We start from the raw sequence: 21734 nt of genomic DNA, 5'->3' as shown, positions 1-21734 counted from the left end.
TCAAGCCAAAAAAATATAAAGAAATGGCTTGTAAATAACACAGCTGAATTTAAGCCTTATTCCTATCTGTGCAAATCATTTAACGGGTGTCTGATTCAGACTTACATGGTAAATCATCATAGTATATTTACATTATTGGCTAGTTTCTTAAAGAATGAGAAACAAGCTTGAATTTATTAGTAACTCTGCCTTTTTCTTAAAGAGAGAGGTATTGTTTGTATCCAATCCCTTTAAAATAAAGTGTTTGAGGGGCACCTGGCTGGCTCAGTCAGAAGAGCATGCGACCCTTAATCTTGAGGTCGTAAATTTGGATCCCACATTGGGCGTAGAGATTACTTAATTAAAACTTTAAAAAATAAATAAATAAAAAATATAGTGTTTGAGCTCTCATAGATTGGAAAACAAAATATGTTGAGTAATGCAGATCAACAGGATTTCCTTTGTCTTTCTTCTAGAAAATACTTGGGTGGTCAACCTTCACTTCAAGACTAAGGTACACCTGGTTGTGATGTTAAAAACACCCACTGTGCTACATAAATATGCAATAAAACAATTTTCTTTTAAGTACAGCTAAGTAAAGCTAGAAAAGTAAACATCACGTTACAGACACAGTCCTTGAAACATCATGGACCTCATGATACAGAGTTTGGGGGAAAAAAAATGAGAGTTCACTGCAGACTCTCACTAGATAAGCAAGATCTAAACATTTTATATAAAATTTAATTTACACAAAGAAGCCAAGAATGACAGAACTCATGGTGGGTGCATATATCATTCCTGAGACAATATGCTCAGGAAGGCACCAGACTTGTCTTCACCCCTACTGCCCTAATCAACCGTCCTTTACGACCTCACAGAGTTCTGCAAAGCAACCTGAGAAATGCCAAGATCTCATAAAGAGAATTATTTTACATTGTCCTCTGGGCACTACATTAAATGAGGTCCATCAACTTCACTAAGGATGTACAATGTTAAGTAACATTAAATTCCATTCTGCTACAAGAGCACTCTTAATTATGTATGGGAAATTTGTGCTTCATACTGGGTTTATACCAAACTGTATTGCATTCTTCCTTATTGATCATATTCTGAAATCGTGTAAAATGCCAATGTATTTGTTTCATATTGAAAATTGATTTCTTTTAAAAAGCTCGCACACTAAACAAAGAACACACTGAGTGCTCTTAATTAGGTCATAAAACTAATAGTCAAAAGCTTCAGTTAAATTTAGACCAACTGTGTCACCATCCAGGGCTCTGACCAGGACCAGATCTAGGATTCCATAATCATTCTCTGTAAACACACTTAAACCGTCTGAGTCACTGCCCCCTAATACAAATGATCTTCTGTTACCTCTCCCCGTTCATCTGTGCTACGTGCAAAGTCCATTATCCGGTCAACCTCCACATAATCTGGATTAAAAAGCTCATCTTCAATCTGCACCAAAGGAAAACGAAGTTAAAATGTTTATTTAATTCCTAAGAGTAAACGTTATTTCACTTTTCACCAGGCAATAATATCTTGGGTCACAGCAAAATAAAATTTATATTTGGCAAATTCTATTATATTAATTGAAATGCTACAATTTAGCAAAATCATTCCCCATGAGGAAATCAGACTTCTCAGACTTTGTTAACTGGGTCTTTTAATTACTGTGTGAAACCTTTTTACTGTGAGAGAATGTTTAGGAATATTTTAAATGAAGTGTGAAATTACAATTCACTAATGAGCAATCCAAAAGGCTTATGGCATGCAATGCATTTAGTATTCTCGAAACTACAGCTTGCAGTAAAGACTCAGAGCCATGCACAGTAAGTGCTATCTCATAACTACTGGAGTTGTCTGAGGCCTTATAGCATCACTTACACAATGCTATTCCAAAGACAAAAACAATGAAACCAGTGAATTTCCTATTTTAGTGTGAATAGTTTAGGGTGTCTGGTCGTCTTCACTAATCAATATTAGTACCTCATTTGAATATGGTCTTACCATTAATCTAAGCGTTCTAATGATTTATTTGTACTGAATATAGAGCAGCTGGCTAAAAATATTAAGGATGAAGAAATGACGCTTAAATAATTGGGTTATTTACCCAATGTATTAACAATCTTTACAAAAGTAAAGTAATACTAACTTGCTTGCAAAGTTATCTCCTATAAGAGAACAGAATAACAGAAGATGGCTCAAAGAGAAATTATAGACTATGCCACACTTTAAAGAAGTCAGAGTCAGGCAAGTTAGAAAACAGAAGACACATTCTTATGTGTTCCTTGAGATGAATTTATCAGTAACATAACTGCATTAAAAGGCTTCTGCAAGACATATTAGAAGTCACTTAGACACCGTTCATATCCTCTAAATTGCAGGCTGAAAAGATAAGCTGTTTGGTCACAGTCGGCTCAAGGATAGCAAACATTCTCTGGGCTACTGTGTCCATTTAAAACGTCTGGTTTGGGTCCTTTGAACTCTGAATAATGAAAAAAAATCAGAAATACAAAAATGTGTTTCAAATGCCTCGGGCCCTTACACAGCGTTGATTAGTAAGGCAAAAAATTCATTGAAAACATTCAGTTCATTTATCCACTGGCTTTGTCAAAAGCTTCTAGGTTTAGGTACACAATATGTATGCATTATTCATATACAGCATGAACACTGAAAACTTTCCATAAACTAGGTTTTGATGATAAAAGCTCCTTTTAAGACCCCTTGTTCTTAAATGGCAGCTTTCACTGATGAATTAAAATCCTTAACCTTACTCCTAAACATTTCCATCCTTCTAGTGAGTAATCTGCGCCATCATGCATGTGATGCAATTTCCAGTTTAAACAAAGATTTTAGTTGCAGCGGACTTCTAAGGGTGCCTAAGGTGAAACAAAGAATGCAAAGCAGTCATAATTAAAAACCCCAAAGTAGCAGAACCGTGGAACACCTGAAAGCAGGAACAGAGCGTGTGTGTGTGTGTGTGTGTGTGTGTGTGTGTGTGTGTGTGTGTGTGTGTGTGTGTGTGTGTGTGTGTGTGTGTGAAAGAGAAAGAGAAAGAGAGGAAGGGAGTTGCTATCCTTTCGTGCTTGCCCTCAGAGCATCTTTTCGGACTGAAGTTTCCGCTACTTCCACTTGGGACAAAACTTAAGATTTCTAGTTGCCAAGTTACCACTCAAGATAATGTATGTCAATTGTGGTACAGGATATTCACATAGGTAGACCCAAATAGATAAGGCTACATAGCTAGGGCCAGGCACAAATCCCTAAATTGCATCTGATACCAGCAAACAGATTCCAAATAAATTTCATAAACAGAACCAGGACTTAAGGATGGGGGCGGGGGGTGTTCCACTGCACTCTTGCCTTCTCCCTCCACTGATCCATGGAGAATAGGTCACTGGAACACATGATATCTCTTTCTAAAAGGAAGCTAATGATGTCAACTTGCCTAATGTCACCAACATTTAACTTCAGTTTCATTAAGAAGGGCACAAAAAATAGGATTTTATGGTATTTCTTAGGAACTGCCTATCAAAAAAAAAAAAAAATCACTTAAATATTCTCTGAGAGGTGAGTGAGTCACATGTGAACAATCCATTCCCCTCAGTGTTAATTACTGCACTGCAAAGAAGCTGAACCATCAGGAAAGGGGGTGATGCAGACATATGTCCAATAAAACTACCACCACCCAATCACCCATCTAATACAAACTTTACAATCTGCCTGTTGGGAGCATGGAAATCAGATTCCAGAAGAACACAGACTTGTCACCTGAGATTATAAGGATTTTATGACATGAAAATACTGAACACTCTTCCGTCCCCACCCCACCCCATGTCCAAAAAGGGGAGGGGGTGTGAAGTAGGTTGTTAAACAGTTATTATTTTGCATCAAATTTCACACTTCTTTGCTGTTTACATTTTGTTAACTCCTTTATGGAAAGGAAAACTAATAAATCAGCAAGTTTAATCTTTCAGTGTAAAGGTTTCTCTTTTATCTTCTTGAGGCTGTGAAATCAAGCTGGTGAGCAAAAGTCCAGAGACCCCAGTAAGCAGTCTGCAAAAACATTTTTTAATGCAATCGAGTACCCTGGAGAACTTGGCACTTCTTTCAAAAAATGCAGATTTCCTTCCCTGCCCTAGGTATGGTTACCTTTCTATCATTGATAACTTAGAATAAAGAGAGACAGGCAAAGACATTATACCAACGTCCATACTACAGCACATCATTTGTAAAAATGAGCTTAGTAAACTCTGTAATCGGGCATTAACTTGAACAAAAGAAATCCGCCACATTCTTTCCTTAATAGAAGTAACTTATATTCTAGAAATTGTACTTAATACTTACTGTAGAGTCTTTACCTCACTAAATCTTAATAGAACTTTTATAAACTGACTTTTTTCACCATCTGCTAACTGTACTTTCATTACAAGATTTTAATGATGCCATCATATTTCCACATAATATCATACGGACCAGTATCTTCTAAGCTAAGTAACAGGAAGAATGAGAAATTTCCTGTTTACAAATTTTTTTTTTTTAGCAATAACCAGTTACCAATATGCAAGTAACAGCACCAAATGAGGGAAACTAGTTTTTCTTAGTAATTTGCTAAACTAAAATTCAAAATTCAGAACACTTTAATAAGGTTACTACTTAAGAAAATTAACTGGGTATTTCATACCTCTGAAAGGAATTTGTTCTGGCCCTGCTTTGCCTTAAATCGTTTGATCTTTTGCTGAATTCTCTTATCTTTTTCCAGATCTTCTACAGATGCCCATTGACAATGAAGATAAGAGCTAAAAGAATAAAATAATATACTTGAAAAACATGTAGAAAATCATCTTTTATTATTCTCAAAAAATCAACTAAATAATGAACGAAATAAGCGGTTTACCTACTAATAGAGGCTGCTGATCAACATTCAATACAATTATTCATGTTTGAGAATAAGAAAAAAATCAATAATTGTGCCTGAAATTTGTCTTCCGTCCTGAGCCTCCAGCTCTCCTATTTATCTCCCATTAAAAAAAGAAAAGGACCTACTAACAAGCTGTTTTCATAAGCGAATGGATTACACTTCAATAAAAAACAATTAGCACTACAGGGTGGCCTTAATTATGAATTTACATTTTGAGCCTTTTATCATTAATTGGGAAATAAAAGGTTTTCATCAAGTTAAGAGAATTCAGATTTAAAACAGCAAAGGTAAACATAACTTAGTCCTTCTAGAGCAATCCGAGAGAAAAGAACCCTCACCTGCTCTCTGAACACCCATGACCCAACCAGCCCCTGGTCAGTTTCTGCCCTGCCAGCCTCATTCATCCAGGAGCTCTGAAATGACGTCTCGTGGACCCCCGTGAATTTGTCACTCTCTACTGTCTACCTGGTCCTCGCACTGAGCCAGTCCCCTCCTCTTCAGATTCACCATGCCTGCTCCGAGCACAGGTGTTCTCTCTAACCTCAACTTGAACACTCTCACCCTCCCTTTTACTTCCCTGAGACTCACAGGTATATAGTTAATATTTTACGGTAGCTTTGACATTTTGGTTTGCTATTTCAATACTCTTTTGTACCATCATTTTCTCCCTGTCCCAGATAGCCTGGACTGTCTCTTATTTCTCTTTCTGGTGATGACATTAAAAAGAAATGAGGTGCCTGAATATGTACCTATTTCAAAATCAAGGTACTACTACTCTTAGAAATTATGCAGCCATTCTAAAATCTGTCAAAAATGATTAATGACATGGGAAAGGCTTATGATATTAAGTGTCATATCATTTATATTTATGTAAAGTCTAATATGCAAAAGGTAGGACTGTTTTAGTCCTACAGTTGACTGACAGAGACAAGGACTTTAAATACGTATGCCTCAATAGGATAGGAATTGATATAAACCCTGTACACACATACACACAGAGAAAAAAGACTAGATGAAAATGCATCAATATGTGAATAATGATATTTTCTGGGTGGTAAGACTGCAAGTATTTTCTTTTCTACTTTCAAGTACTTTCCCAATTTCCAATAAGTAATATGCAATACTGTTACTGCATATTATCAAGAAACAAATATTATAAAAAATAACCTAGTCTAGTCTACTTATTGGATAGAAAAAGGCATGGGTGCAAGTCAACACTCTGTCTTTGCTGAGGTACACATGCCTTTAAAGCACCACCAGTGTGGCTGTGAAGTGGACAGAGGCATCAGTCTCACTCTTCCTCTTGTAAACTGGGCTGGAATTTTTGGATACTGACTCTGCTTTCCTAAATGGAGAAAAACCACGGACTCTTCCACTAAGATCAGAAAGAAGGCAAGTATGCCCACTGCCTCCACTATTTTTTTTTTTTTTAAAGATTTTATTTATTTGACAGAGCGAGAGCAGGAACACAAGCAGGGAGAGTGGAAGAGGGAGAAGCAGGCCTCCCGCGGAGCAGGGAGCCCGATGCGGGGCTCGATCCCAGGACCCTGGGATCACGACCCAAGCCAAAGGCAGATGCCTAACGACTGAGCCACCCAGGCACCCCCCACTGCTTCCACTATTATTCAATATTGTATTTGAGGCATTAGCCAATGCTATTAGACAAGAGAAAACAAGGGGAGCAATAATTGGAAAGTAAGAAGCAAAACTATCTCTATTTGCAAATGATATGATTGCATAACTGGAAAACCCTAGAGAGTCAATTAGAAAACTACTAATTCAAATAATAAAATGAAATAATTTAGCAATGTAGCAGGATATAAAATTAACATACAGAAGCCAATAGCTTCCATTTACACAAACAATAACCAGTTAGAAGATACAACGGTAGAGAAAACCTCTTTTATGTTATCAACAAGATTAAATGCTTAGCAATAAATTTAACAACAAAAAAAAGTGTGAAATTTACATACGGAAATATTTAAAACCCTTCTAAAAGACACAAAAATAGAGCTGGACCAACTAGAAAGGCATTCTTATTTTTAGATAGCATGAGTCAACGTCATAAATCATAAATTTGTAAATGTAACACAATATACGTATAAATAAAATATAAACAAGCATTTTTATGGTGCTGGACAGGTTAATACTGACTTATATATAAAAATAAACATGCAAGGACATCCAGGAAAACACTAAAAAGGAAAAGTTTTTAGGGGAAACTAGATATACCAGATATTAAAATACACTATAAAGCCTTAAAAGTAGAACAGTGTGCTACTGGCTCATGAATAGACAGGCAGACCAAAGGATTAAAATATGGTATAGGGGCACCTGGGTGGAGCACCCAATACTTGATTTTGGCTTAGGTCAGGATCTCAGGGTCATGAGATCAAGCCCAGTGCAGGTTCTCTCTCCCCCTCTGGCCCTCCCCTGCTCTCTCTCTCTCTCTCTCTAAAAAAAAGGTACAAATATATTTCCAAATAAATACATAAATTTAGTACATGATAAGGGTTACATCTCAAATCACTGGGACAAAGATGGACTTTGTAAATAATGGTGCTAGAACAACAATATTTGGAAAAGTATAAAATCAGAACAACCAAATATTATTGTGTTTTATACCATACTGAAGAATAAACACTAAGTGGATTAAGCATCTGTATACAGAAAATGAGACCATGTAGGTACTATAGGAAAACATGGCAAATTCCTCTTTAACCTGGGGATAGGGAAAAGCTTTCTAGCTATGGCTCAAAAGCCATATCCAATAAGAGAAAAGATTAATAAATCTAACAACATAAAAATTTCTTCAATTTACACTGCAATAAAAATATAAAGTCAAAGGACAACTGAAACTGGGAAAGCATAATTGCAACATATAACACAGAAAAAGGACTAAAGCACAACAGAAAAATGGGCAGAAGACATGAACACACACCTGACAAAAGAAAATATAAAAATGGTCATTAAATTTATGAAAAGATGTTCTCATTCACAAATAAAAAAAAAAAAAAAACTAAAGCGAAATACAATTTCTCCCAAAAAATGAAACCACCATACTACGTTGGAAAGGTTGTAGGGAAAGAGGTGGTCTCTTACATTGTTGGTAGGAATGCAAAGGGCCATTCCCTTATGGAAGGGAATGTGGCAATACCTAACAGAACTACATATATATTCGCCTTTGAATATACCAATCCCACTCCGAGGAATTCACCCTCAAATTGTGCCTCCAACAATTCGAAAATATATAGGCATGAGAATATATACTGTAGCATTGTCTGTAGCTATAAAATATCAGAAGCCATTTACATGCCCACATACATAAGAGACTGGTTGGATGAGCGATGATACAGCCATGCAGTGGAGTACTACTACACAGCAGTAACAAAGAATGAAGAAGACTTCTGGATTGATACTAACTTCCAAATATAGTATTATTAAAAAGCAAAGTGCAAATGTGTACTGATAGTTGCTATTTTGTATGTAAGAAAGAAGAGAAAAATAATAAATATTTTATATATATAAAATATTTTTATGTATATGTATTTACACACACACTCACACACACATATATATACATATGTATGTTATCTGCATGTTCATGCCAAAAATTACAGAAAGGATAAATCTGGGATTAGTGACAAGGTAAGTAGGAATGGGGTGGAAGGGAAGGGAAAAGGACGTGCTCTTCATGAACTTGAAAAGAAGAAAATAAGGGGCGCCTGGGTGGCTCAGTCGTTAAGCGTCTGCCTTCGGCTCAGGTCATGATCCCGGGGTCCTGGGATCGAGTCCCACATCGGGCTCCCTGCTCTGCGGGAAGCCTGCTTCTCCCTCTCCCACTCCCCCTGCTTGTGTTCCTGCTCTCGCTATGTCTCTCTCTGTCAAAAAAATAAATAAAATCTTTAAAAAAAAAAAGAAAGAAAAGAAGAAAATAAGATCAACAAGAATGGTGGGTAGTTGAGGCACCTGGGTGGCTCAGTCTGTTAAGGGTCTGACTTCGGCTCAGGTCATGATCTCAGGGTCCTAGAATTGAGCCCCATGTCTGGCTTCCTGCTCAGTGGGGAGTCTGCTTCTCCCTCTCACTCTGCCTCACCGCCTCACCCCACTGCTCGTGTTCTCTCTCTCTCTCAGATAAACATATAAAATCTTAAAAAAAAAAAAAAAAAGAAGAAGAATGGTGGGGTGCTAAAATGGAATATAAATACAGACAGGAACTGAAGACCAAACTGAGTATCAAATAAATAACATAACCACCCTGAAAGGGGGGCAGGGGGAAGAGAAGAATAAACCCAAGAAAATTCTGAACCAAGTATTTAGCTTCTAAAAACCCTTTGGCTAAATACAAAAATTCTAAATACTGAATGAACTTTATAGTTGGTAGGCTTCTTTTCCACAAAAATATGGTCTAGTAAATTGGAAAACACTTCCTGTATATTCTAGGACTGACAAATAAGCAAACATATTAGGGATAATAAGAGCCAGGTTTCTCTTGGTTGAAGAAGGGAGTCATTACTATTGGAAGGAGAAAGGACTGAATGAGCCCTGTGGTGCTGCTGAAATAAAACCAAAACTACTGCTATAAAGGCATTGATTCTCATCGCTGTTAGTTAAGTAGATAGGTAGGTACACAGAGGTATGTGTGTATGTGTAATAAACATGTGTACATGTAACATGTATCGTGCACACGTGCATGCACATGCACAGACATGTGCAGGGGGCCCACCTAGCCCTCTCCACTGAGAGGCCCCAGAAGAGCGGACTCCCCTGCAGCAATGAGCACACCTAGTACTCAACTCGTGGTTTCTAAATGCCATTCTCCAGTAGAAACAACCAAGGCTCTTTGGAGAAATAACCTAGTCCAGGACTTAAACAGGGAAATTACAAGATGAGTCTGGAATATCCTCTGGTGTCAGAAAGTAAGGAAGTGCTCAAAGAAGCATGGGGACAAAGCAAAGGGAGACAGGATCCAACCTGAAGGGGTTCCCACTGGCCAAATCTGGGATAATGTGAGCAAAGTAAATACTGATATGATAATAAAGAATTATGGCCCACTGAATAAAATAGGACTCTGCAAGTCTACACAGCCACAAAGAAGCAAATTTAGGTCAAATTCTCCCTTACGGCGGAAACCCAAATAATGCATTTAGAATGGGTGATGGAATAAGTAAATCCTCACTTAGCAACTATCATCACATTTAACAGTCTCAAAAATATCTTTCCAGAAGATACTTTTTTAATTATAAAAAGGACAACAGGAATTCTTTATACCATTTTGCAATTTTTCTGTAAATCTGAAATTATGTCAAAATAAAAGGTTAACAGAAACTGTTAATTTTATGAAAATTTTAATTTCCCTTAGAACTCAATAATATCAGACAGAAAAGCTCTTTTTTTTAGAACTATGTTTGCCTCATCTCACATGACTGACGAAGGATGACTGGTGTCCCCTGGCCTGGGAGGGCAGTACCTAGTCACGAATGAATCAAGCACCTCAAGCCCCACTTCCACATGCTGATTTGGATGGATGCCTAACTCATGGTGCCATTTTGTGGGAATCAATACTTGAACTTCTTTGCTCTATGTCTGATTTGATAAATCTACCAGAGAACTCTCTCTGGCTTACTTAGTTATCTCTTCCTCACCGATCCTGACACTTCCCTCAAATGACTATATATGAAATCATGTCATATGTATAATTTCCACATGTGTACAACTCATCGTGCTCTAAGTATAAAATGATGACAACACCCACCTAATACAGACCAAGCATTTTTTATCACTGTATTCTGTATTTCACTGAACTTCCACAATAACACTGACAAGAGACTTTTTCATCTTTTCACTTGGTAAGGGTCTTGCTCACAAAACTTCACAACTATATTAGTTTATTAACACAGTGCCAGTTGCAACAAAGGACAATGATAGAAACCATGGGCCTGATGCTTTCATCTTCTAAGAGTAGGGTAAATTTTCTTAGGCTGTTTTGACAGCAGCTCCCAAAAGCCTCTCTTTAAACTCAAGAACCTATTAAATATGGTACTTGAGCTCCTTGCCTTGAACATTTTTAATTTAATTTTTACATCATCCATGAAGATTTTTGTCCTTGTTCTGTGATTGTTGCTTAGACTAGAAAAAGGCCACAAACTTCTTTAGCAGGATGACTACTGATCCTCACAACTATGCTGCCTCGTCAAAATGTGTCTGGTCCTACATCTACAATAAAGAACAATAACTCACTGTGTTCTTCAATTCAGTTTTCTAAAAGTTATACAATTCAAATTTACCAATCAAAAACAGACAAACAAAATCATAGCTGAGCGCATTTCAAAATGTGAATGATGTCACGGTTTTCTAGAGCCTTCGCCTGATAGTAGAGATCTCATCTCAAGCGGAGGAGGGAGAGAGGCCTCAGAGAGTAAACTTCACTCTCAGAGGACAGGCAAATACTACTTCACTCACTTTTCTATTATTGTATGAGCTTTTATCCCTTCTAAAAAGAATTTCTTGGTTATACATGAAAGCTAGTCAACTTTTATACCAATTACTCATTTTCCAGGAAAATTAAATTCATGAAATTTCAAAGGCAAAAAAGTTAGCAGGCAATGGCCTCCAAAGCACTAAATAAACCATACCAAAATTTCCCAATTCCCACTTATTTTTTCATTTTTCCAATTACTTTTTAAATCCTTATTTAGGATTTAATCGGGGATCCCGATTAAAAGAAAAAAAATCACTGTTTACTTACAAGTTTTTGTATTTCACATAGAATTCCTCAACTTCTACCTCCTCTCCAGAGTCCTTCTGCAACAAAAGAAAATTTCAGGCACATGCTTAAAACCAACTACTAGAATATTCCAAAAGTAATGATTTACTCCCATAGGAACACAAAACAGGAATGACAAAGGCAGTGCTGGACGTTCTTTTAAGGACGAGCACGTTGTGAGTGGTAGGAGGCCAGGGAGATGAAGACTAACACGCTTAGGCCCATGCATGCTACTCGATGTGCTACAGCTTCTAAGACATGAATCATTTTAACTCCTCCCTAACCACATGCAGCTTCATTCACAACAACCTGACCCCAAATTTGGCTCTCTGCCAAACCCACAGTGTTAAGGAGACGCCAAGTGTACCATTTTCTCAGGCAGCAGCCAATTAGCAACTGCTCTCCTGAATGCCATATGTATTATTTTTGGCTGCCTCGTGGCAACTTTACATTGTGGGTTTTGTAATGTTTTAAAATATTTAAAAGACATTTATTCCTCCATATAGTTAATAACTCTAAACAAGAAACCATATAAAACTAAACCTTGTTCTTATGCTGTAATATCAGTGCATCACAATTCACAGTTTTAGTTTTACTCAATGGTACAATTAAAATCTCTCAGACAAGATGTCTCACACACATAGCAGCCAAATAAAATTAACACTCCAACTACTACATTTAGGTAAGGTTAAAATCATGATACGCAACAGCCAAATCAAGAGTTCGGTGGTAAGATTATCTACACCATTTCCCTTGATCCCACCTACTGCCGTGCGTGCAGAAGATACCGCTCAAATGATATTTTAAGTATCTCTTTCAGTATTTTTTTCTCTTCTGGTTTTAGGCTGTTAAGCAAGTCATAATATGTCATTTTCTCCTGAACATTTGATCAGATAAATCAGGGATATAAAACGTAAACACCACTTACAGATGTTTAGGGATTGCTTTTACACTCTTACAAGAGCACCCAAGCCTGCCTTGAGGGTCACACTTGGCTAAGCCGCCTCAGAGATGCTGCGAAGAAAATTAAGGCAAGTAGGAACATGGCAGAGGACAAACAAAGGAGAGAAGACTAGACTGGATGACAGGCTGGCGCAGGCTCTGCTCAAAGAGGCTACAATTTCTCTCGATCCCTAATCTTCAAACTACTATCAAAGACTGTGAACTTAAACTTTTCTTTAAAGCTCTCACATGTATCAGTTGAACCTAAATTTTAAACTGTTTTTTTCCACCTGGATAGAGATCAGCAGTTAGAAGACTGGATATTCAAGAGTGTAGTCAAAGCCCATTAATATCTGGTTCTAACCTAATGACCTATATAAATGGTCATAACCATAAACAGCTTTTTAACCAATATATATAGAACACAATCAATATCCCAAACTTTCAGTTGTCCAAAATAGGAATAGAAATGTTTGCCAGATACCCTCAAGAGCCAGCAACATAAACCTGGAATTAATTTAGAGATAAATTCTAGTCAATTCAAGTGACAATCTATCCAGCCCCACCTTACTTTTTTTGAGCCCCAATGTTACTCCTCCTACTCACACGTTTCAGCAGTCATTCTGAAATGCATTATCTCTGCACAGAACTGGATATTCCAGTAGAAAGGCCAAGACAAGACAGAAGACAACCAGGGTAAAGGGAAAGCCAGGATGAGCCTAGATCTTTTGACACCTGTCATAGCATTATCATGAAATTCAATTCTAGAATGGAATTCAAATGTCTGGTCTACCCTTTTTACTCTCTGGGTGCTAACTATATTTCTTTCAATTCAGAAAGAGTGTTTCAAAATTACGTTATCTTTGAGGTAGTAAAACAAAACAAAACAAAACAAAACCAAAAAAGCAAGCTTTATCATTTCTATGCTCTATTATTTCCTGATTTCCTTCTTCCCAATCTTTCCTCCTATACTGTCTTTTCCATCTCATTCTAAATAGTCTCACCGGCCCATTAATTTCCAAGTGGGTATGAAGGCACACAGGATCAACTCTGGAACAATAGGGATAGTTTTCATTCTGAGTCCTGTTGCCAGAAAGCTCTGACTCACAGCCATGAACTGTCTGTCCCTGACTCTCATCAATACCCATTTTCTTGTCATAATCAGCTATTCCTCTAGGAACCTGCTGTGGAGATGCCTAACAAGAGAGTCTAGAACTGTCTGAGGGAAAGCAATTAGGTTCCAAGGCTTCCTGTAGTAGCACTGGGAGCTGGTGTAGAATTCTACCAGGGCCTGTTTCTTTTGGATTAGAAGCTGTTCTTTGATTAAGTGACCACACATACTGGATCACCTTGCCCCTAGAACTCTAAGTAGAGCTGTTTTATACCTTTTGTTTCACAGAAATACGATCTTGCCGACCTCTTCTGCTTTATTAATAGCAAAACAACTAACAAAAGTATGTGAATTCATAAGCCCTCAGGAACACCATTTTAATTATTCACTAAATGGCAGTTTGACCAGCCTCTGGTGATAGTTGGAAACAGCCCCAACAACTCCCCCCCATGTCTATAATGGGCATAACCAATGAACAATTGACTCTGAACACACGTGTGCGTGCACACACGTGAAGAACCAGCAAATTTATTTTCTGGACAACTACTATTACATTTGAGAGCCCTCTAAAGTAATGTTATGTGTTCAACAGAATATTTTAAAGAAATGGGTGTATCTCTTCATTAGACTCCAAAGCTAGTCTATGAAAATCTTTATTATTCATATGAAATTTAAAGTTCCAAACATATTAAGCCATACTCGTTCCCATTGTTCAAAGGAACCAGAAAATTGACTCCTTTGGCCACCTGGATTCTACAACAGCAATCCAGTAATGATAATCCTATAGCCTAAAATAATGACCTTTCCTAAGCATTCTATTACTAAATTAAGCAGCCACACTGGAGAAACAAAGCTAAACTATAGTGCCAAAAGGGAAAATGTTGTTAAATAATTGACAACAGAAAGAGAAAGCACCTTGATAAAGGTATCAATAAAGCAAAGTTACAAATCACTTCCTACTTCTGACCCAACCTACTCTATACTCTAACCAGAGATAGCAAGTTCTAGTTCACTTATGGAGAAATAGGACATAATAAATGCGATGAAGAGTTTTTGCCTGCTTTACATACTATTTGTTGTTGTTATTAGTGGGCTCAGCTGAAGAGGATTAAAACAAATAGCCTGGAATTTAAAATTAGCTCTTAAGAAAATATATAGGATAACTTAAAGAAAAATAAAGAATTCCAGGGAATAGGGGCGCCTGAGTGGCTCAGTCATTAAGCGTCTGCCTTTGGCTCAGGTCATGGTCCCAGGGTCCTGGGATCAAGCCCCGCTTCAGGCTCCCTGCTCCGCGGGAAGCCTGCTTCTCCCTCTCCGGTTCCCCCTGCTTGTGTTCCCTCTCTCGCTGTGTCTCTGTCAAATAAATAAATAAAATCTTTAAAAAAAAAAAAAAAAAAGAATTCCAGGGAATATAGTCAGAATTCACTTTTAAAACTATTTTTGACCTTCCAATACAAAAAGAATTTGAATTATTATTCCCCAAGGACAGATGGCTCCAAGCAGAAAGGGCTACATGACGGGCTAAATGTGGAAAACAAAAGAAAATTAACCACTGTACAATCCAAAAGTCCATTCTGAAATCTACCTCAAAATTCAAATACAAGTATCAACTACATCCCTTCCACTGGGTCTCACATGCATGAATGTGAGTTTAGAACGACATACATGCCTGGGCCATCCCTATTTAACACGAGGCGCTGAATTACGGAGGCTCGGCCAGACGAGCTCTGTGTCTGCATGACTCCATCACAATGGGAAATGCTTCTCAGGCTACAGTGATGAGTTCAACGGACTCTGAAAACCATTATCTGAGTCCCCACCATGTGTTAGCACCATGTAGGGTAGCCTCTGAGAGCTCACAGCGAGTTCCTGTAGCGCTGCCAGGGGAAATAAAGGCACCTTCTCACAGCTACTTCTTCAACTATTCATGGTAGTAGGCATAGCTAGAATCCACAGGAAGATCTCAAATTTCCTTTTGTTTCTATTTGCCACACTTTGCTCCAACGTTAATAAAGCTGATTTTAACTAAAGTAACTATTTCAAGAACATTACCAGTTTAAAAAGTTAGTACCTGCTCATGTTTACAATGTTCTGATGGTTTTTTACCACACTTTATGAAATACCAGTCGTGTACAAGCACTTCAATGAGCTCTATATCTCGTCCTGACTTTAAATCACACCTCAAGGCATACCTCCCCTTCCAGAGCAATTTTTCCATTCATCTCCGTCCGAAAATTCACCACCAACTCAACAAATACTCCACCCTCATATAAAAACACAGTGATTTTTAACCTCCTATGATAAAATAACCCCAGCCGTCTATAAATGGTAACAATACCTATTCCTAACTGTGGGTACCTACCTTTTAAGGGTCATGAGAAAAGAAAAAGAGCTGTAAAGTGGGCAAAGCAGAAAGAAAACGCAATGTCCTACATAATGCATAGTCTAAGTAGCTCTGAGTAACAGAGCTAATTATAATGTGCAACCCCCAAACCTGCCGAGTATGCCTACTGAAGCACTATCAACTGGATGAAAATTAAACATCGCATCCAAACCACAGGCTCTTTACTCCAAGTCACTTCAATTCAGTGAAGGGGATTATTCTTTAGAGCATGTAAAGTATTTAAATTTTACCATATATCTACAATTCACAAATTAACAGTTCCAGAGTCATTAGCAGGACAAAAACGCAACCTTTCCAATGAGTTAAATAGTGCTCATTTCTGCTTGAACAGGTGGGAAATTTGGTTGAAATTTTATCATTTAATTCATCAGAGAGGAAGTCATCACGTTCAAAGAGTCAACAGATAGCCACTCCATATCTCCCCCCCCCATCCCCCACACTCAATTTGAAAATATCTTTATATGTCATTCTTGATTATTTTCATGCGAACTAGAGCTGTATATTCTGATAAAAACCCATACTCTGAATAACACAATAGAAAAGCAAACAGTACTGCAACAAAGGTAAAGAGAAGTGCCCTGCTGGTCTAAAACCATTTTCAAGGGTTTCTAGACAGTAGCATTTGAAGAGCAAAGGTTCCCTATTTGATAAGCCTGGGGTCTCCCGGATTCCTCCACATCTCTCTCTCAATGGGAAATTATATTTTGTATACGTCTTACGTTTTTATTCTAAAAAAAAGCTGATTTTACATATCAAAACAATGAGGTTGTACTCCCACCTATCTGGAAAGTAAATAAAAAGAAAGAACTGCATTTGACAATGATTCAAGCTGAAAGACAGGCACCCTATATCTAAAGGACACCACTTTCTAGGGACACTGGAAATTGTATGCTGGAACACAGAGATGCATCTCGATGACTATGTAATTCTTCAAGCAAAATAAAACATTTTCTCCAACTGGGCAAGAGGGAGATGGTTGGGATGAAACGGGGAATCTTGATCAGTAAAAGAAAATATGGTGTTACTGGACTGCTTTGTCACAGAGGATATGTGTTCCTCAGTGACAAAGTTATCAGACTAGTGACAGGTATTTAAGAGTTCACCTTTGCAGATCAACATAAATTTTGACTAATTCTGAAGAAATCATACTAAAGAAAGTCATATTATCTTCAAAAACTACACTGAAGGGGCACCTGGCTGGCTCAGTCGGTGGAGCATGCGACTCTTGATCTCAGGGTTGTGAGTTCAAGCCCCGCATTGGGTGTAGAGATTACTTAAAAAAAAAAAAAAAAAATAGAATCTTTAAAAAAAAAAAAATTATGCTGAAAACAGTTCTGTATTTCACCTTTGCACTGACAAAAAAAGATATTAATGAATATTTTAACTGGATATGAAGAATGTTATGAAAAGTATGAGAAAACACCTACTCACTAAAATGATAAACCTCCATCCTGGGGCAGGGGCAGGGACGGGGGCAGGCAGGGAACTTTCCTAAGGGAGATGAGAGGTAAATTCATGTTTATAATTTTTATAAATAATATTTATGAAAGAGGCAGCCTATAACTCTAAAAGCCCTATACATTTCTTTGGTGACCGTTGAGTAAGAATTCTTGCCTACTCTAAATGGGGTAAATAAAGCACTGATTGTTTGATATATTTCAATTTCATTTGGGGCTAAAATTCCCAAAGTTTTATATTTGGCTAATAAATCAAACAGGATTAGAAATATCACCAGAATTTTGTTTCACAATAGTGAATTTTTTAAAGGAAATTATAAAGCAAAAAATAATTTAAGAGTCAGACATACACCACAGATTTTGATCACTCCAAATGGTGCTTACCTGTTTTTTTACTGAACGACTGCTCATGATTTTTTCTACCACTGGACCTTCTGCATCAACAGATTCCTTAAACAAAAACAAAAGCAAAAAAAAAAAAAAAAACAAAGCAAAACAAAACAAACAAAAAAAGTAGAATAAATCAGTCCAAATGGAAATCATTTCATTCCATGCTATAAAAATAAGAAATCATCCCCTTTGCACATCCATCCCCTTTTAATTCATACCCTTTAAATTACTGGGTACAAAGTCACCAGTGAGAAATATGACTGAAAAGTCATATTTTTTTTTTAAATATGACTCTCTCTCTCCAGAAAGGCAAAAGGAAGATATGTGTTTATTACTTCATGATTATGTGGTTTAATTACGTGGACTAGCATGGGTCCCTAAAGCCAGAGAACATTCAAAAACTCCAGCTGCCAACTGAAAATAATCTCCATATGACAGCAGTCAAAAATATAACTTTTCCTCATCTATATCCATGGGGTAAATATACTCATCATTCTGTTATTGTAGGCAGCTTTTATCTATGTTGGTCACATAAAACGTTATATAACAACTTAACATAGCACAAATTACCAAATAAAGTAAAAAACTGCATTTAATATACTTTTCAATGGGTTACCAGTTTGTTAACTGAAGTACAGTAATGGTAAAAGGGCATAAAAAAAAAAGATCTTTACAATAATCCATCCTACATTACTACCCATATTTTATACAAACTATTTTATCCATCATTTACATTGCACAGAGAATAAAGTATGCCCTGCTGGGTACTACAAGGCAGTAATTTCATAAAGGGGTTCTGACGGTGCCTAACAGCAGGAGACAAGCTTGAGTGGCTTATTAAAGTCCCAGAAGCTAGAGCCCTGAATTCTTCAGAGGTAAATTCAGCCGCCTCCTTGCATCCTTGCTCTGACTCTTCCTCAACATAGACCATTAATTCTCCAAAACTGTGTCAAATTACGTATCACAGGCTTATATAAAAATACATTTCAGCAAACAGGGCTTTCTAAAAGATACTGCTGAACAACTACTAGCCCACAGCACGTGAGCCACCAGTAGATGAATGTTCTCCGGCTCAGAGCCCAAGGCTTCTGGCTATGAAATCTCCGGTCCACCTTCTCCAAGGCACATGAGTACCACACGGAAAGGCGGCTGACCTGCTGCTCCGACTGCGAGGTGTTGGAGGGGGAGTCTCTCCCAGCAGTGTCTGCATCATCTGCCTCCTCATCAGAAATCTTGAACTCCAGGTCTTCCGTGTATCGCTTTCTCTTCACCTGCCTGCTGGAACGTCTCTTCTAAAACAAAAACAAACAAAAAACCCAACAAAGCAAGTTTAAAAAGCCATCACTGATGCTCTTTATAACTTTTCAGATGGTAAGATATATGTATTTTTTTTTAATCTTAAAGAAAAGCTGATGAGTTTAACCCTGTAAGTCACCTAAGAAGCGACAGTGGCAATGAACATAATGGAGATGGGGGGAAATCTGGAGTCAGCCGCGGGGGGCTGCCGAGGCTCCACCACCAGCTACCAGACCTTCAGCTGGGCAACGGAAGAAATGACAGAACTGATTCTTTACTCAGAAGTGAAAGCAATATAGAAGCTGGGTGACAGGTATATAGGAGTTCATTTTACTATTCTCTCTACTTTTGTATTTTAAAATTTTTTCTCTAATAAAAGGTCCAAAAAAGTGAAGGCATTAGAAGATAATCTGCAAATTATGAAGTTCTATATAAATACTGAAATAGTATTTCAGAGGGCCATTTAAATAAAAGGTTTGCATTTTAATCTTGGCAATAGTCTGAATATTTTTGAAGAGATGAAGGACTGAATGGCAGAATTTATAATGAATGACTACAAAAACTAACTCTATTCTTTTGGTTAAATTTTTTACCACACTGATTAAAATGTAAAATCCTGGCAATAGCTGGTATTAGTAAGACTATTGGTAAAATAGATCCCCTCCCACCCCAGTGTCAAAAGGGAACCCAATCCACCTTTGCAGGACAGTGTGGTCATGTCTGTCAAAATTTAAAACATGCCCACCCTTTGACCCTAGCAATTGCACTTCTAGTAAGGTACATATCTTCAGAATATCTGCAAAATACCTCCATTGTTTTTTAGACCCAAACTTTTAGATCTTAGAATATCTGGAAGATAAATTATAAAATTAAAAAAAGCAAGTCACATAATAATAAGTAACTTCTAATTCTATTTAAGGTAACAGAAGCGCTTGTGCATATCTTGTATATGTGGATCATCAATACATAAACTCAAGACAAGGACACTGAATGTCCTGTTTATTTCTCTATGACTCAATGAATATTTCCTAAAAAAATGAACATACATATGTGTATTCGTTTTCAATCAACAACAACAAAAAAACTGAAAAGACACACAACAAATTGTTAGTAACTACTGATTCTAGGGAGTGAAGTGAATGGAGCAGGAGGAGTTTTACACTTTCTGTTCAAAATAATTCTGTACTGTTAGACCTTTCTGATGAAGAATTAGTTTTGTCAGTTAATTAAAAATGAGGAGAAATAACCTTTCATTAATATGTGTATTTGATAAAAATCTAACATAACTATAAAATGACATGTGTAAGTTTTAAATCACTGATAAGTATAAGATTACAGCTTGTAAATGAGTTCATGAAGCACATAGAATAAAAATACTGAGAAAAGTAACACTAGTGAACTTTTTACTAAGAACTATGAAATAAAACTTTTTAAAAAGAGACTCGTGAATTTTAAAGTTGGTCAGTAGTAAGGCAGAAAGGCAAGTCACCCCATCATGCAGATCTGGGGAGGAACAAGCAAGGACATTTGTGGCTCGAGTCAGGACCAAGGAAGCCCAGCACCTTTACCCTCATTTTGTTTTATTACTTTTCTGCTCTCTCTGCTCTCAAGACAGGATGTGAGATGACTCACAACACAAACTCAGTATAATATGACCATCAAATAAGTTGTTGGAGACTATAAGCTCTTAGCCCTACACGGTTGTGACCGGAGGGGTGCAAAGCACCTTTCTGACTCAAGGTCTGTGGGATAACATCTTAATAATGGACTTCCTAATGGCTCAGACCAGCAGGAATAGCAACCTAGACCAGAGGTTCCTCCTCTGACCCTCCTAGTCAGCCCCGCCCAGAACCAATTCCAGGTCAGGGGGGACAAAAATCAGCAGGGGTTCTGCCATCTGTGACCCTTCCCCACACCACCGAAGGCAGTCTGACCTTGTGGACCCTGGAGTTGAGCGCTGAGCATCTGAATTAGCCCTGGTTCTCACTACGTGACCTTGGACATGTTATTTTGTGGACCTCAGTTTCCTGGTCTGCAGAATGGGGTTAATGGTAGTTAACTACGTCATAAGCATACTTGAAGATCACATAAAGGAATTAGACCACACAATGGAATTCATTTAAAGCATTTAGAACAGTGCATGGTACAAATGAATGCCAAATGAAATTAGTAGGACTAAAGTCAACATGATTAAGCTCCACCTTTCCAAAAAAAAAAAAAAAATCAGAAAGCCACTGAGGCTACAAGGCCAGGCTACCTTGCACAGCTTCCCCTCTCTCTTCCCAAAGCTGATCCAGAGTAACTCCTGCTCCTGTACCCATTTAACCACCCCTCACTTTTCAACTGTCAATTTCTTTAAGCTATAAAGGGCTGTTAAGAGGAACAATATTTTAATTTTGTAAAATTTGGCATAATATCTGTATTTCATTTAATATATCAATTTAAACTGAAATGCACTAATCTGT

At 37.5% G+C, this 21734-nt stretch overlaps 1 protein-coding gene across 3 annotated transcripts in view; it reads right to left on the bottom strand.

Moving 5' to 3' along the window:
• CHD7 (chromodomain helicase DNA binding protein 7) overlaps positions 1 to 21734 on the bottom strand; it is a 126762-nt gene that overhangs the window by 45843 nt on the left and 59185 nt on the right. For 2 of the 3 annotated variants that reach the window (XM_021688597.2, XM_021688598.2), the window contains exons 4-8: positions 19128 to 19265; positions 17968 to 18033; positions 11652 to 11707; positions 4667 to 4781; positions 1354 to 1437 (exon numbers count right to left, since the gene is read on the bottom strand). The exons of the other annotated variant lie outside the window; for it this stretch is intronic. In XM_021688597.2, coding sequence (XP_021544272.1) covers positions 1354 to 1437; positions 4667 to 4781; positions 11652 to 11707; positions 17968 to 18033; positions 19128 to 19265 — 459 coding nt within the window. The remainder of the gene's footprint in view (positions 1 to 1353; positions 1438 to 4666; positions 4782 to 11651; positions 11708 to 17967; positions 18034 to 19127; positions 19266 to 21734) is intronic. 3 annotated transcript variants of the gene reach the window in all.

This window comes from Neomonachus schauinslandi, chromosome 4 (genome assembly GCF_002201575.2).
Source record: "Neomonachus schauinslandi chromosome 4, ASM220157v2, whole genome shotgun sequence".
Lineage (NCBI taxonomy): Eukaryota > Metazoa > Chordata > Mammalia > Carnivora > Phocidae > Neomonachus > Neomonachus schauinslandi.
Note: the sequence above shows the minus strand (reverse complement) of the source record. Positions and strands in the feature narration are given on the sequence as shown.